The sequence below is a fragment of the Onychostruthus taczanowskii genome, unplaced genomic scaffold, assembly GCF_017590055.1.
Source record: "Onychostruthus taczanowskii isolate IOZ18803 unplaced genomic scaffold, ASM1759005v1 scaffold122, whole genome shotgun sequence".
Lineage (NCBI taxonomy): Eukaryota > Metazoa > Chordata > Aves > Passeriformes > Passeridae > Onychostruthus > Onychostruthus taczanowskii.
In genome coordinates this window covers 68,015-80,453 of record NW_024498374.1, presented here as the reverse complement: position 1 = coordinate 80,453, position 12,439 = coordinate 68,015, and the positions used below count along the sequence as shown (strand labels likewise).

At 41.4% G+C, this 12,439-nt stretch overlaps 1 protein-coding gene across 1 annotated transcript in view; it reads right to left on the bottom strand.

Moving 5' to 3' along the window:
- Window positions 1–12,439, bottom strand: part of MEGF10 (multiple EGF like domains 10) — an 87,895-nt gene that overhangs the window by 10,415 nt on the left and 65,041 nt on the right. Inside the window, exons 14-20 of the mRNA XM_041395976.1 lie at window positions 9,380–9,526; window positions 7,171–7,305; window positions 6,705–6,833; window positions 4,040–4,168; window positions 2,838–2,966; window positions 835–963; window positions 68–304 (exon numbers count right to left, since the gene is read on the bottom strand). Coding sequence (XP_041251910.1) covers window positions 68–304; window positions 835–963; window positions 2,838–2,966; window positions 4,040–4,168; window positions 6,705–6,833; window positions 7,171–7,305; window positions 9,380–9,526 — 1,035 coding nt within the window. The remainder of the gene's footprint in view (window positions 1–67; window positions 305–834; window positions 964–2,837; window positions 2,967–4,039; window positions 4,169–6,704; window positions 6,834–7,170; window positions 7,306–9,379; window positions 9,527–12,439) is intronic.

Here is a 12,439-nt window from a genome sequence, read left to right as displayed (position 1 = left end):
GGAGCAGATCTGAGCAGAAAGCCAAGAAATGGAGGGGGAAAAAAAAAGTATTCTAAACATGACGTACCTGAAATGGTGTAATCTGCATTGATGACCCTCATAGCAGGGGTGTAAGTCACGGTGGGCATGTGTGTCTCCTTCCCTTTCTGTTTCTGCCTGTAAATGATGAACAGCACCAGCAGGAAGAGCACAACCAGGACAAGAATGATGATGCCAGCTATGGCTCCTATCTGGTAGGAGTCAGCAGGGAGGGCAGTGCTGGTACGGCTCAGGCTGTTCAGGTTTCCCACTATAATTACACCAGCTGGAATAGAAGAAGAAATGAAGATAAGTGGCATAAACCAAGGGGGGGTCACCTGTCAAGAGCAGGAGACAAAATTTCACTTCTAAATCTAACTGTTTAGTAAGGCCAGAATAGAACTCTGCCAGAAGCCAATCCTAAGTTTAAGGAAGAATACTTAGAATCTTCATAGAAAGGAAAAACACTCAGGATTTTCACAGAAAACAGATGTTTTCATGAATTTGAAAAAGTAAGAACATTGTTTGGGTTAAAAAAATGGGGGCAGGTAAGCCCATGCTGCATCAGCACCTTTGAGCAGCACTGCCCTGCATATTTCAAGCAAATCCACACTCCACTAACTTTGCTCCAGTTAATTATCACTAATTGAATTTAAGGCTTCCAAAACTTACACGAATTAACAGAATGGGCTACTTAAAAAAAAAAATCCCACCTGTCAGATTTATTTAACGAATGACACAGAGATGGTGTTCAATAGGTGCAGCCAGTTTCTGTGTGAAAAGATGACATTAAATGTGATTATGTCTGGGCTTTACCTTGATCACACCTGGCCCCTTTCCAGCCTGGGCTGCAGTAGCAGGTGCCTGTGATGTGGTCACAGGTGGAGTTGTTGAGGCAGTCACAGATCTGGCGGCATCCATACCCGTAAGTGCCCTGGGGACACTCTGCACAGGACAAAAAGCAAGCAAAATCTCATTAAAGGCTTTGGAGCTACAGGCCTGCAGCACCACAGGAGGCCAGCCCCACACGTTCCTGTCCGTGGGCAGCAGGTGGCAATGTCTCATCAGCATTGGATCTCTCCTGGAAATGCTCCTAAGAGGAGCATCCTCCTCGGAGTGCGGGAGAGAAACTGTGCTCAGATGTGTATTCCTCCTTCACCTGCAATGCCACCAAGGCAGTGCAGCGAGGAATCAAGGGCACAAAAAAAAAAAAAGGCAGAAAAAGGTAATTTTTTAGACATTAGAAGGCAGTGAAGAAATGGGCAAGGTGTGAATAAAGAGCCAGAAGACTCAGATTCTCAGTGCCTGAAAAATCTCGTTACCACAGAGGTGGAGCCAGACACCTGGATGGTGTCCTGTGGTGTGACAGGAGTGCTGGTGTAAAACAGAAAAAGGAAAGGGTCCTAACAGTGAGTCTAAAATCCACCACACTTTTACAGAGAAATAAAACTGCTGCCCACTGCATGCTCTGATACTCTACTGTGTACACTGAGAAACTACCAGGAGAAAAATGCTAAATTATGGAGAATAAGGTAACTGGGGAAGTTGTACTCAATTACTTGAATATATACCTAATTACTGATCAAAGTGTCTCCTACCTCATGTATGTATCCTGGCAGGGAATTACCCTATACTGATAAAAATAATTTCTTTTATACTGCCACCTCTTGGTACTGTGTGGCCTGGCACATTACAGTAGTTCTGATGGTTTTAGCAAGTGTTGTATTTCTTCACTTTTTCTGAAATTTCTCGAGAGTTCTTCAACTATATTTACTTCCTTTTATCTTTTTAAAATAATTTAACTCATTTTTCATGCATTCCTCATTTGGAATAATTAAAAAAATAAAGTAGCACAATGGGTGCCAGAGAATGGTCTTGCAGTCTTGACAAATCCCAACTCAAGTGAAAAACTTTGTGTTTATGTACCTCCTCCTTCTCTTGATTACACTCAATAAAACAAGATTATAAATACTGAGGTAAAGGGGTGGGCAGAACCCATCAAGTTGTAATATATTTTTGCCTTTCAAGATCTGAATTACAATGAATACCAAAACATGTAGATTAACGTTGCCAAATTATTATTATCAACTTGTAGGATAAAATACAAACTCTGTAACAGAGTTAGATTTGCCAAATTATTCAAAGTGATGTTTTGACATCAAGAGATTATCTTAGTAAGTTATCTTTTCCTGAACATTAGTGATGTTTTGAGGAAAAACATAGATGTCATTTGAATGGACAAATTTGGGAGCAGAGCCCCGTGAAGTCAGCAAAGGTTGGATAAACAGTCCTGTGCTCACGAGCCTGATTATTCTTTTAGTGCTGTACAACATTACAGCACCAGTGATGTCAGTGGTGTTATCCCTGATCTTCCTGAGGAGAGAACCACACAAGTGTGTGAGAGCATGAAAACAAAACGCCACCTACAACGCTTTTACAAACCAGCTGTAAAACCACACTGCGAAGGTTAATTTCATCCACCAGCACTGATGTGTTAGTTCTTATCTCCAGTTTTCCAACCATTAGCTGTCACTGTGGTTTATACTAATGGATACATCTTGTTGCTTTCACTGGATGCTAATGACAATTCCTTGGATTCATTTTGTTGCTTTTACATGGTGGAGTAATTGTGTGTCCTTTTACCGCTACGCCCAAAGCGACTAAAACGCAGTGCAAAGAAACGGAAACCACAATTGTGACAGCTTAATTCTGTCGGGTTCTAAACTGTTTGGAAAAGCCTGTGGCCAGCTCTGTGCCCATCAGAGGTGGCCCTGGAGGGCAGAGGCCGTGTCCCAAGGCAGAGGGAGGGGTGTGCTCACTGTGCTCGCAATGCCGCCCCATGAAGCCCGTCCGGCACGTGCACTGCCCGCTGATGTGGTCGCAGTCAGCTCCGTTCTGGCACTGGCAGATCAAGGCACAGTCCTTCCCAAAAAACCCCAGGGGACACCCTGCAACACAAGCAGAGGGAGGGGGGAGAGGGGTGAAACAGCTGCTCTGGGAGCGGAAGAGAAAACATTCTGGTTCAGTGTTACTGAGGGTTGCTCCTGCAGCTCCTGAGAGTTCTGTCAGCGCAAGGGACCGAGACCTGCCTCATGTGGAGTGGGTTAAAACACACATCAGGCAAAAATGAGGGTGGGAAACGGTGCTGGCAGCAGCAGAGGTTCTGAAAAGACAGCTCCTTGAAGGAAAGGGCTTCCAAAGAGATTTGAGGGCACTTTGGGAGTCTGCCCATCAGTCAGTGACTCTCTGGACATATTTCCTTTGTGGTTTGTACTGAAGCATTAAAAAAGCCAAAACAACAACATATTGTACCTGAGCTACTCACAGAGAAACCATTTCAGTATGAAGAAGACACATCACTGCAAAGAGATCATTATTCACCAGCAGGAAGCAGAAAACCCCTGATAGTTGACAGCTGAACCAGCATAGTGAATGTCTCCCAGAACTGCATCCATATGGTCCCGTAATGTATCTGTTATTTCCTGCCACTATGACATTACTCATTTGAAACAGCAAAGTTCTGATTTTATGAAAAACATGTATTTGAACACTGAATGCAAAACACAGTCAGGAGTCCTATTTTTCTTGAGGTCGAATACAGGGGCTGTGGCCAGGATCACAGTCAGTGAGGCAACTTGAACTGAAGGTAAACCAAGACGAAAGTGTAATACAAAAAAGATACAAAGTCAGCTTTACCCATATTTATTTCTAACAAATGCTTATTTCTCAAACTTTGTATGAACTCTTACACGTGATGAAGCCTGCACGTGATGAATGACACATGTCTACACCCAGTCACTGCACAGCTATTTTACTTTAACAGAAGCTCTTAGGGAAAAAAAATCAATGTTAATGTATTATTAGATGAAGAAACTTCCCAAGGAAATTATGATGTTACAGTCTAGTGAAATAATCTTTCAAGGTTCTAAATAAAAACAGCTTCTTTATCAGGTTCAAGCTGTTCTGGAGAACAACTGTGTCACTGATATTCAGACTAAGGATGAACACAAAATCCACTTACTCTGTGTGCAGTAAAGGCCAGTCCAGCCCGGGGTGCACTTGCACTCCCCATCGTAGGCACTGCAGAAAGCTCCATTGTGGCAGTTGCACGTGTGGATGCAGTTTGGTCCCCAGTGGGAAGGTGGGCAAGCTGCAACAACCCAGAGCAATTAATTAACCTCAGATGACAAAGGTTCCTTGATGCACATGAATAGAGCTGCTTCCATTCACACATGAGCACCGCTTTGTTTGCTGCTCGCTGTTTTTCTCCCGAGTTCATGTTTTGGGCTGCTCTGTTCTGAGCAAAACAGCCATAGATTTATTCATTTATTTCAACTAAAGCATCATTTTAGTCCAGGTAAAAAGGGCTGAAAAATATTAAATGGGTGAAAAATGCATATTTGATACTCAGTAAATAGGACATTCACAGCAGCTTTCTCATAGGGAAAGCCATTAGGTTCCTTTCTTCACTTATTTTTTACTCTGCAAACAGTCAGGGTGATACAGCTTTTAAACCTCAAAAAGACTGAAGGAAAACAGAGAAGGTGGAAACTCCTATATACCCTAGAGCTTTAGATCCAATACTGAGACTGCTTCTTGTGCTTCCACTGTTAAATTTCATGTATTTGCCTAAATGTGGTGAAGATAATCAGGTCTGCACCTTAATCTGGTTAGCTTAGTTGCTTCCGTGGATCCAATAATCAATATAATATTTCCAAACACCAAGTAATTATCCACAGAATGGAGATTATTTTGTGCACAATCATTTAGGCTCGTTATGAGACAGAATTTACTGGCTGCTTTGGAAATGTCATGATGGATGAATCTGATGCTATGTGCTGCCACTAGAACTGCAAAGTGGTTCCAAAATACTAATTACTATTCAGAGACAGCAAAAGATGATTTTCTTCATGGTAGAATATCACTATGTGAAGAGGGTACTCTAAGAATAGACCCTTTCTGTGGAGTAGGATTCTCATCTTGAGAAGTTTCTTTCCTTTAGTGAAGAAAACAGTACTTTAAGTAGTAGTTAGTATTTTAAAAATAAATAGTAAAAGAAATAATTCTTTAGTACTTTAAAAATACTTTTATGGAAGTACAGTGTCAGTGTTTCATAGGAGAGAAGCAAGAGGTCAGACAGTGAAGCCTTGGTTTTATTCCTGTGGCAATTTAAAAGGGTAACTCTTTATTGTTTTGTACTGATCTGGTTGCCTGAGACCAAAAAACTCTCAAATCCTTTAAACATTTGCATAATCATTCATGCATAAGTGGGCTGTACTTTTCCAAAGTATCACCTTTTCCCCAAAATTTCAGTTCATTAAAAATTATATTGTGATGAATTTAAAAACCCACTAAGTTTGTTTTTTTATTACTTTCACTCCAGTTGTGCCTTGTAATTATTTTTTTTTGTTACTGTTTTGTGTTTGAAATTAGTGGTCAGCTAGGAAGGAATGTAAATCACATACAGGCAAAAGGTTAGAAGTTTAAAAAAGGTCGCTGATTCTGAAAGAAATTAATGGAATCATTATTTTCCATGTGAACGAAAGGCCTTTATACAAAGCAAATAAACTTCCTCTGTTATGGTCTGTGAGCACAGCCTCAATAAACACTTCCATTCATATTGCTGGCACCATTTTCTTGATATTGATGCAATAAGTCCCTCCTCCTCCTAAATACCCCTATTCTGCTACTCTTCCAACTACCTACTTATTTTACCATAAAAACAGGGACCTTTGTAGCCACTGGCTTGCACAGGAGTGGGCCCAAGATTTATTTTGGTATCATACAGGGCTGTGCATGCTAATCACTTCACAGAATTTAGCCAGGAAAGTTGTTTTTTGGGTTCTTTTCCCAAACTGACCAGCTGTCACCCTGCACTTGTGCAGAGCCTGTTCACCTGGGCCAGTCAAACCGTAAATGATGTAAAGCAATGAGCCATGTTATTAAAAAATGCACTTCCCTGGAAACCCCAGCACAATGTCTGACATTTCAGGGTATGGTGCAGCTTCTTTTAGTCACAAAAGTGGGCTGAGTGAAATTTTGGCATGTGTGTGTGTGTTTCAGACTGTGTGGATTTTAGCACTTTATGGGATTGGATATGCTTCTTGTGAGAGCTTTCCTTAAAACAATTATTTCCTCTAATTAGTAAATCTCATAGACCCATCCAGGCATATGGGGAGTGACCTTTTAATAAAGTAACTTTACAAAAAATAGTAAAATTAAGACCTTCCCTTCTCCTTTTTAAGGCAGTAATGAAGAGTCCAGTGAGTTCAGCACAGCAAGACAATAGTCATTGAGTGAGGCAGAATGACACTAAAAATGTGTTTCTGTGAAAACACTTACAAAAGGAAGAAAGAGGAAAACCCATCACAGAGATACAAGCATTTAAAAAAAAGGCATAGTGTAAAATTTCTTAACAAAATGTTCAAATGCTTAGTGGGAACAAGGATGCAGCCAGAGCACTAACTTATGTCTGAGAAAATTTCAGCTTTGTTCTTGGCCTGGCCAGAGAAGTTTAGCATCTCTCAATTATTTACCATGAAGTCCTAGTTTCTGACTTAAGACAACATTTGTTTACACACACAAAAAACAAACAGAAAAAAAAACCCAACAAAAAATTATTTTAAATAGCTGCACCCTGATTATTTGTTCTAAAATTAAAGGTGAAAAAAACTCCTGGTACTTACGCTGAGAGCAGTCACTACCAATCCATCCAGGGTAGCACTGACAGGATCTGTCAATGGGATTACAAGTCCCATTATTGGTGCAGGTGCATATTCCAGCACAGTTCTTCCCAAATCTGCCACTGGGACATACTGAGAAGACATTGTCAGAGTTACAACTCCTTAGTGATCAGAACAAGATTTCATTTTCTTCATTTCAGGAGAAAACAACCAACATTTGGATTGAGAGAGGTATTGCTTATTATAAGGGTAAAGTGAGGTATTATAAACCACAGTGAGCACAATATCCATATTCACTACACAAATAATGCAGAACTGAGAATACAGAAGGTTTCACACTGAAGGATGAAACAACCCTGAGACTTCTGATTGATAAAGTGGACATTCCACGACAGAAAGCATCTTTGGTTTCACTTCCCCAAGTGCTGGAATGGGAATCACCCCATGGGGACACTGTGGCCAGCTGTACCTTCATTGCAGAGGGCTCCTGTGAATCCAGGCAGGCAGTCACACAGGCCAGTGATGTGGTGGCAGGGGCCACTGCTGTGCACGCACTGGGGGCAGGTCTGGCTGCAGCGGTGGCCGTAGAACCCCGGCGAGCAGACTGGAACCAGAGGGGACAAATTGTCACTGCTGCTGTCCTGCCATCAGCCACCCTGCTCCTGGCTTGGAGCTGGCCCTGCTTTCCAGCCCCAGAGGTGGATGTTGTTATTTGTGCAGCTCGGTGATCTGCACGCCCAAAAGGAGATCTGCTGCCTCTCCTCGAGGATTTGGTGTGTTCTGGTTCACCACGACCTTGTTGACATTCCATTACATGTCAAGCCACCCTGAACTTGGATGATGTTTGGAATGCATGCGTACTTTTTATTTGGCTAAACAAGGACATCTTTTGAAGCACATCTGAAGTAACAGCAAGAATAGTTTTATCTCTAGATGAGCAAGGTCATCTTAGACCTTGATTCCTGATGTGTTTTCTAACTTGGAATTCCAGCAGCCACAACCTCACTGGATAAAAAGCACAGATGTTTTCCAATCAACCTTTCTTTTACAGAGAAGGCTCTTTTAAAGAGTCACTTTAACTTTCAGAGAACCTGAGACCAGAAATACAGAGTTGTGCAGTTAATTGTGATGCTAAAAGCACGAGTTTCTCAAGAAGAAAAAGAGAAAAAGGGGAGGAAAAAAGGCCGCTTCTGCCTCTTTGTTGATCTAATCCCTTTTGGCATTTATTTCCTGATAAATTAGAATATTAGGTAAGAGATCAAGAGAAATACCTGAACAGCTGCAATTAGCAGTGACTAAACTACCTTGGAATCTTTTCAATATTTCAATTTCATTCAAGATTCAGTCTTTTAATTACACACTTGATACAAGTTATATGGCCAGGATCTCTCCAGAAGAGATTAACTTCTCCAAGTGAAACAGTGCCAAAAGGTCTTCCTGTTTACTGAAAAGGCAGTTTCTGACCAGGATCCAAATTATTCCTATGACCTTTGTCTTCCCAGCCTGCAGACCATGCCTCAGAGGGGCACTGGACTGGGAGCCTCTTGTCCAGGTTATAGGCACAGTTCCAAAACACCAGGGAACATTTTTTACATGGCAGTGTTACACTTTGGATGCACTGATTGACTGCAGGGCCCTTAGAGATTAGATAGTGAGAATAATTAGTGCTCACAGTCAGAAGTGCTCAAGGAATACTAATGCCACACTGATGTGGGAGTTAGCACTGCCATCTCACAGCCTTCAGCTGGAAATGTTGCCATTCCCGGACTGACAGAACTTCACCTTCCTCTGGTTCTCCTCCTCCCTGACAGTGACTATTTCAGGTCATCTCCTGCCTTTTAAGCCTCTTTTGGAAGAGCCAGGAGCATCTTTGCTTCTCCCTAACCCACCTGCTCCTGGATTCTGTTTCTGGGAGACCTACTCTGGAAACTGGGCTCCCCTCCAGTTCCAGACAAGTCACACTTCTCGTCCCTGAACACCTTTCCCTCACAGCTTCAGTGATTCAAACTGAAGACAGCTGGACTGCTGGCAAAATGTGATAAATCTTGGGAGGGCAGACTTATTATTTTCCTCCTTGATTCTGCCATGATTTTCTTTAGTTCATCTCTATCTCTCTTCATGCAAATTGCATTTTACCCAGACAAGCTTTTCAAAAGGAGCCATGGGTACATTTGACATCCTCTGCTTACTGTGGGGCCTGATCCCACTGACTGTTCTTACAAAAAAAGTGCTAAAAATATTAGCAAATAGCCCGAAATATTAACTAAGCTAATGGTCCTTAGCAGACATTGGGAAGGCTTTTTTTTTTTTCCAAAACTCAAGTACGTTTTATTTACCTGTATAAAAAAACTTAACACTCATCAATCACGTTTGGAAATGCTTTAGAATGGAATCCCCTATGACATGTCTTGCAAAGTCATGCTCATAGCAGTGCCACAGGACAGAGAGTGAATAAAAGGAAAAGAAAAGCTGTACCCTAACAAGAAGAGCACTACTAGGTGAAAACTTTTGTTCCTTTCAGGTGACCCTTTTTTTCCTGTATTTTGACAAAACGTCCAATCAATTAGTGCTTTCTAGCCTTTCAGATTACAATTAGCAAAGCATTAGGATGCTGTATGATGTTTTCCAAGCAACTGAGGGAGAAACAGAGATTTTTAAAGCATTTATGTTGTCCTTACTTCTCTGGCAAGTGGTGCCTCTGTATCCTGGTGCACACTCACAGATCCCATCATCTGGAGAGCAGGATGCTCCGTTTTTGCAGTAACAAGGCAAGGAGCAATTTGGACCCCACTGTCCCTCAGCACACACACTGTCACAGTGAATACCTGCAACCACAAAGAAACAAGACATCTGTGAAGAGCTCTTGTGCACAAGTTAGGTCAAACCTTTGCTGAAATTTGAAACACAGCTCACAGAACCTGTTTATCAAAACATCACTAACATCAGGAGAGTACAGCAAGATAAACCTGCATCTCTGTTCCTGCCTTCCCCAGAACAGTGAATACCTGCAACCACAAAGAAACAAGACATCCGTGAAGAGCTCTTGTGCACAGTTAGGTCAAACCTTTGCTGAACTTTGAAACACAGCTCACACAACCTGTTTATCAAAACGTCACTAACATCAGGAGAGTATAAACCTGCAAGATAAACCAGCAAGATAAACCTGCATCTCTGTTCCTGCCTTCCCCAGAACAGTGAATGAATTTCTCTCATATTCCAGTTTTGGTGAGAGGCACATAAATGGCTTTTGCTTCCTCCTTAATGGCTGTTTCAAAACAGCAGAAGGTTTTTGGTTTCAGATTTTATGTTTGGGAAATGCACGACAGAAGGTACTGCAGGAACTTTCCCCTCTGAGCATTCTTTGTGTCTGATATAACTTGTGTATAATAATGGGGTGCAGGACACGGAATGATTTCTAATTAGTGGTGAGCTGATTACTGCTCAGCCTTGTACTGAACGGAAAAATGTAGTGCACACAAAGGGTTTCCAAACACAACCATGTGAGCATTCCAAAATGCTTAGCTGCCACAGTGTTAAGGATGCTGGTCAGTCAGTGTTTTGTTTAACCTGTTTCAGTATAAAATTGATTGTAAAGTGGCCCACAACCTGAATCTCCACACACAGATCCTAATACACACCACCCATTAAAATCATCCAATCACAGTTTGTTTGCTGGGTTCTTTTGTTTGTTTGCTTGTCGTTTTTCTTCACAATGCAGCAGCACTAAATATAATTTCCCTGCTTTTTAAGAAGCACTGTGCATGTTAAAAGCCAGCAGGCACCACCGTGGAACTCAGACCGTATTGTGTCTGCAGCACTTTGCATTAACAATCAAGTTTTATTGTAATGACTCTACTGAATGAACCCTCCACTAAGGGAAAAGTGGACTGGATCCAACCACAAGCATGTCTTGCTTTGTAAGTATTTCCAGCAAAATATGCCACAGGTTCAATGGCTGCCAGAATCCTAAAAAAAGCAAAACAATTTTACATGTGACAAAGAAAAAAAACCCAAAACTTTTAACTTTGAACACTAGAACCCACTGCTTGTAAAAATCCTGAGAAATAATTACATGGTTTGCTGATAGATCAGACTAAGAGGTGACTCCTCAACACCCCCAGCATGTGCCTTGCAAAAGCTGCCCATAACTAAAAACCAATTCTCTAATCAAAGGAAAGGTAGAACTCCAGACTCTTGAACTGTTTTTCTCTGCAGGACAATCAACAGACTGAAGAATCAAATGTCTGTTTCAACAGATTGCACCAAACTGTGCCAGCACGACAGAAGAACACCTGACTTTAAAAATCCAGATACTGACAGACAGTACCCAGGCCACCTCAAAGCCCTGACTGCACAATGATCATCAGTACTGACCTAAAACAAACGTATTCTCAGAAAAAGAAAGGCTGCTTACATCATTCCTTTTTTACTTTCTGCCTGCCTAGACAGTGTCGTTCTCCTGTCCCCATCTACATTTGAGAGGCAGTGCTGACTTGTTTCTCAGCAGTCTAGTTCAAACTTTTCATTAACCCATTTAATCAAATTAAAGAGAGAGGTTTGATTTTGAGAGATGCTGGTGTACAAGAGCAGTATGACATCACTGCATTTCAATTATTTTTTTTTTTTTCCCCAGAAACAAGACCACTTCTTCCAGCTGCTGCTTTTCCTGGTGCTCCCAAACTTGAGAATTTGGGTCTCTAAGTCTGTGAAAACACAGGCAGAGCACCTCAGAGGGTTATCTGCCATACCACACATAGCTGCACTCGGTGCACCCTGCTGCAGAAAAGACATTTTTCACAGCCTCAATGGGTGTCAGCGGTGCTCAGTGTATAATGGTCACTATTAACAAGCCAGTGGTTGCCAAGAGCTACCAAAGTGCATTATCTGAGATTATGTAGACCAGTGACATACAATAACACCAGGCTCAATTATACTGCCTTGATCTGTGCACAGAGGATGCTTTATGACAGCAGAGTGTCCGAGGGTGATGTGGGCACGCTGGGATGGGGAAGACAATGGGTCCCATGCTGCACAGAGCCACGGGGCTTAAAACAGCCAGGAACTACCACTAAAAATGAAAAAAAAGGGGGGAAAAAAGGCTCCTTTTTCCCCTTGATGTGGGTACACATCAGGGAAAATCATCCCTTAGGGAAACTGAAAAAACCTGCCTTTTATTTCCCACTCTCATTCCTTATGAGGAAGTGAAGAATGGCATAATTCTACTTAGCAAATAAACACTGTGCACTAAATGTCACTGGGTAACAATGATGACAACATAACACACTGAAAGACTGGTGAACACGACTCTGTTTCACTGTAATTTTATTATAATCACTCTTGATCATTAGGAAAATCAATTTTACTCCTCTGAGTGTAAAGAACAAATGCAGCAAGGCCCAAATCATTTAGTTATTTACTGCATCTCCACTTATTAAAACAGTTTTCAGTCTCACTCACTATTTATTTACTTTGGTAAGTTGACAAGGCACCTAAAAATAACAAGTTGAGTTTCCTATCTTATAGTTGGAAAAACTAAATGTGTATTTTTGAGAAAGAACAGCTTAGAAATACTAAAGGGGTTTTAAAAAATAAAAAAATTAATTTCCAGAGTGATGCTTTTTATGAAATCTCAGCAAAGAAAGCCATGCTTTGATAGAAAAGCCAGAAATTATTCAGGAAAAAGAAGCGTTTTTACTAGAACTTGCAAAGCAAGATCAGACTCAGCTTTTACAACAGTG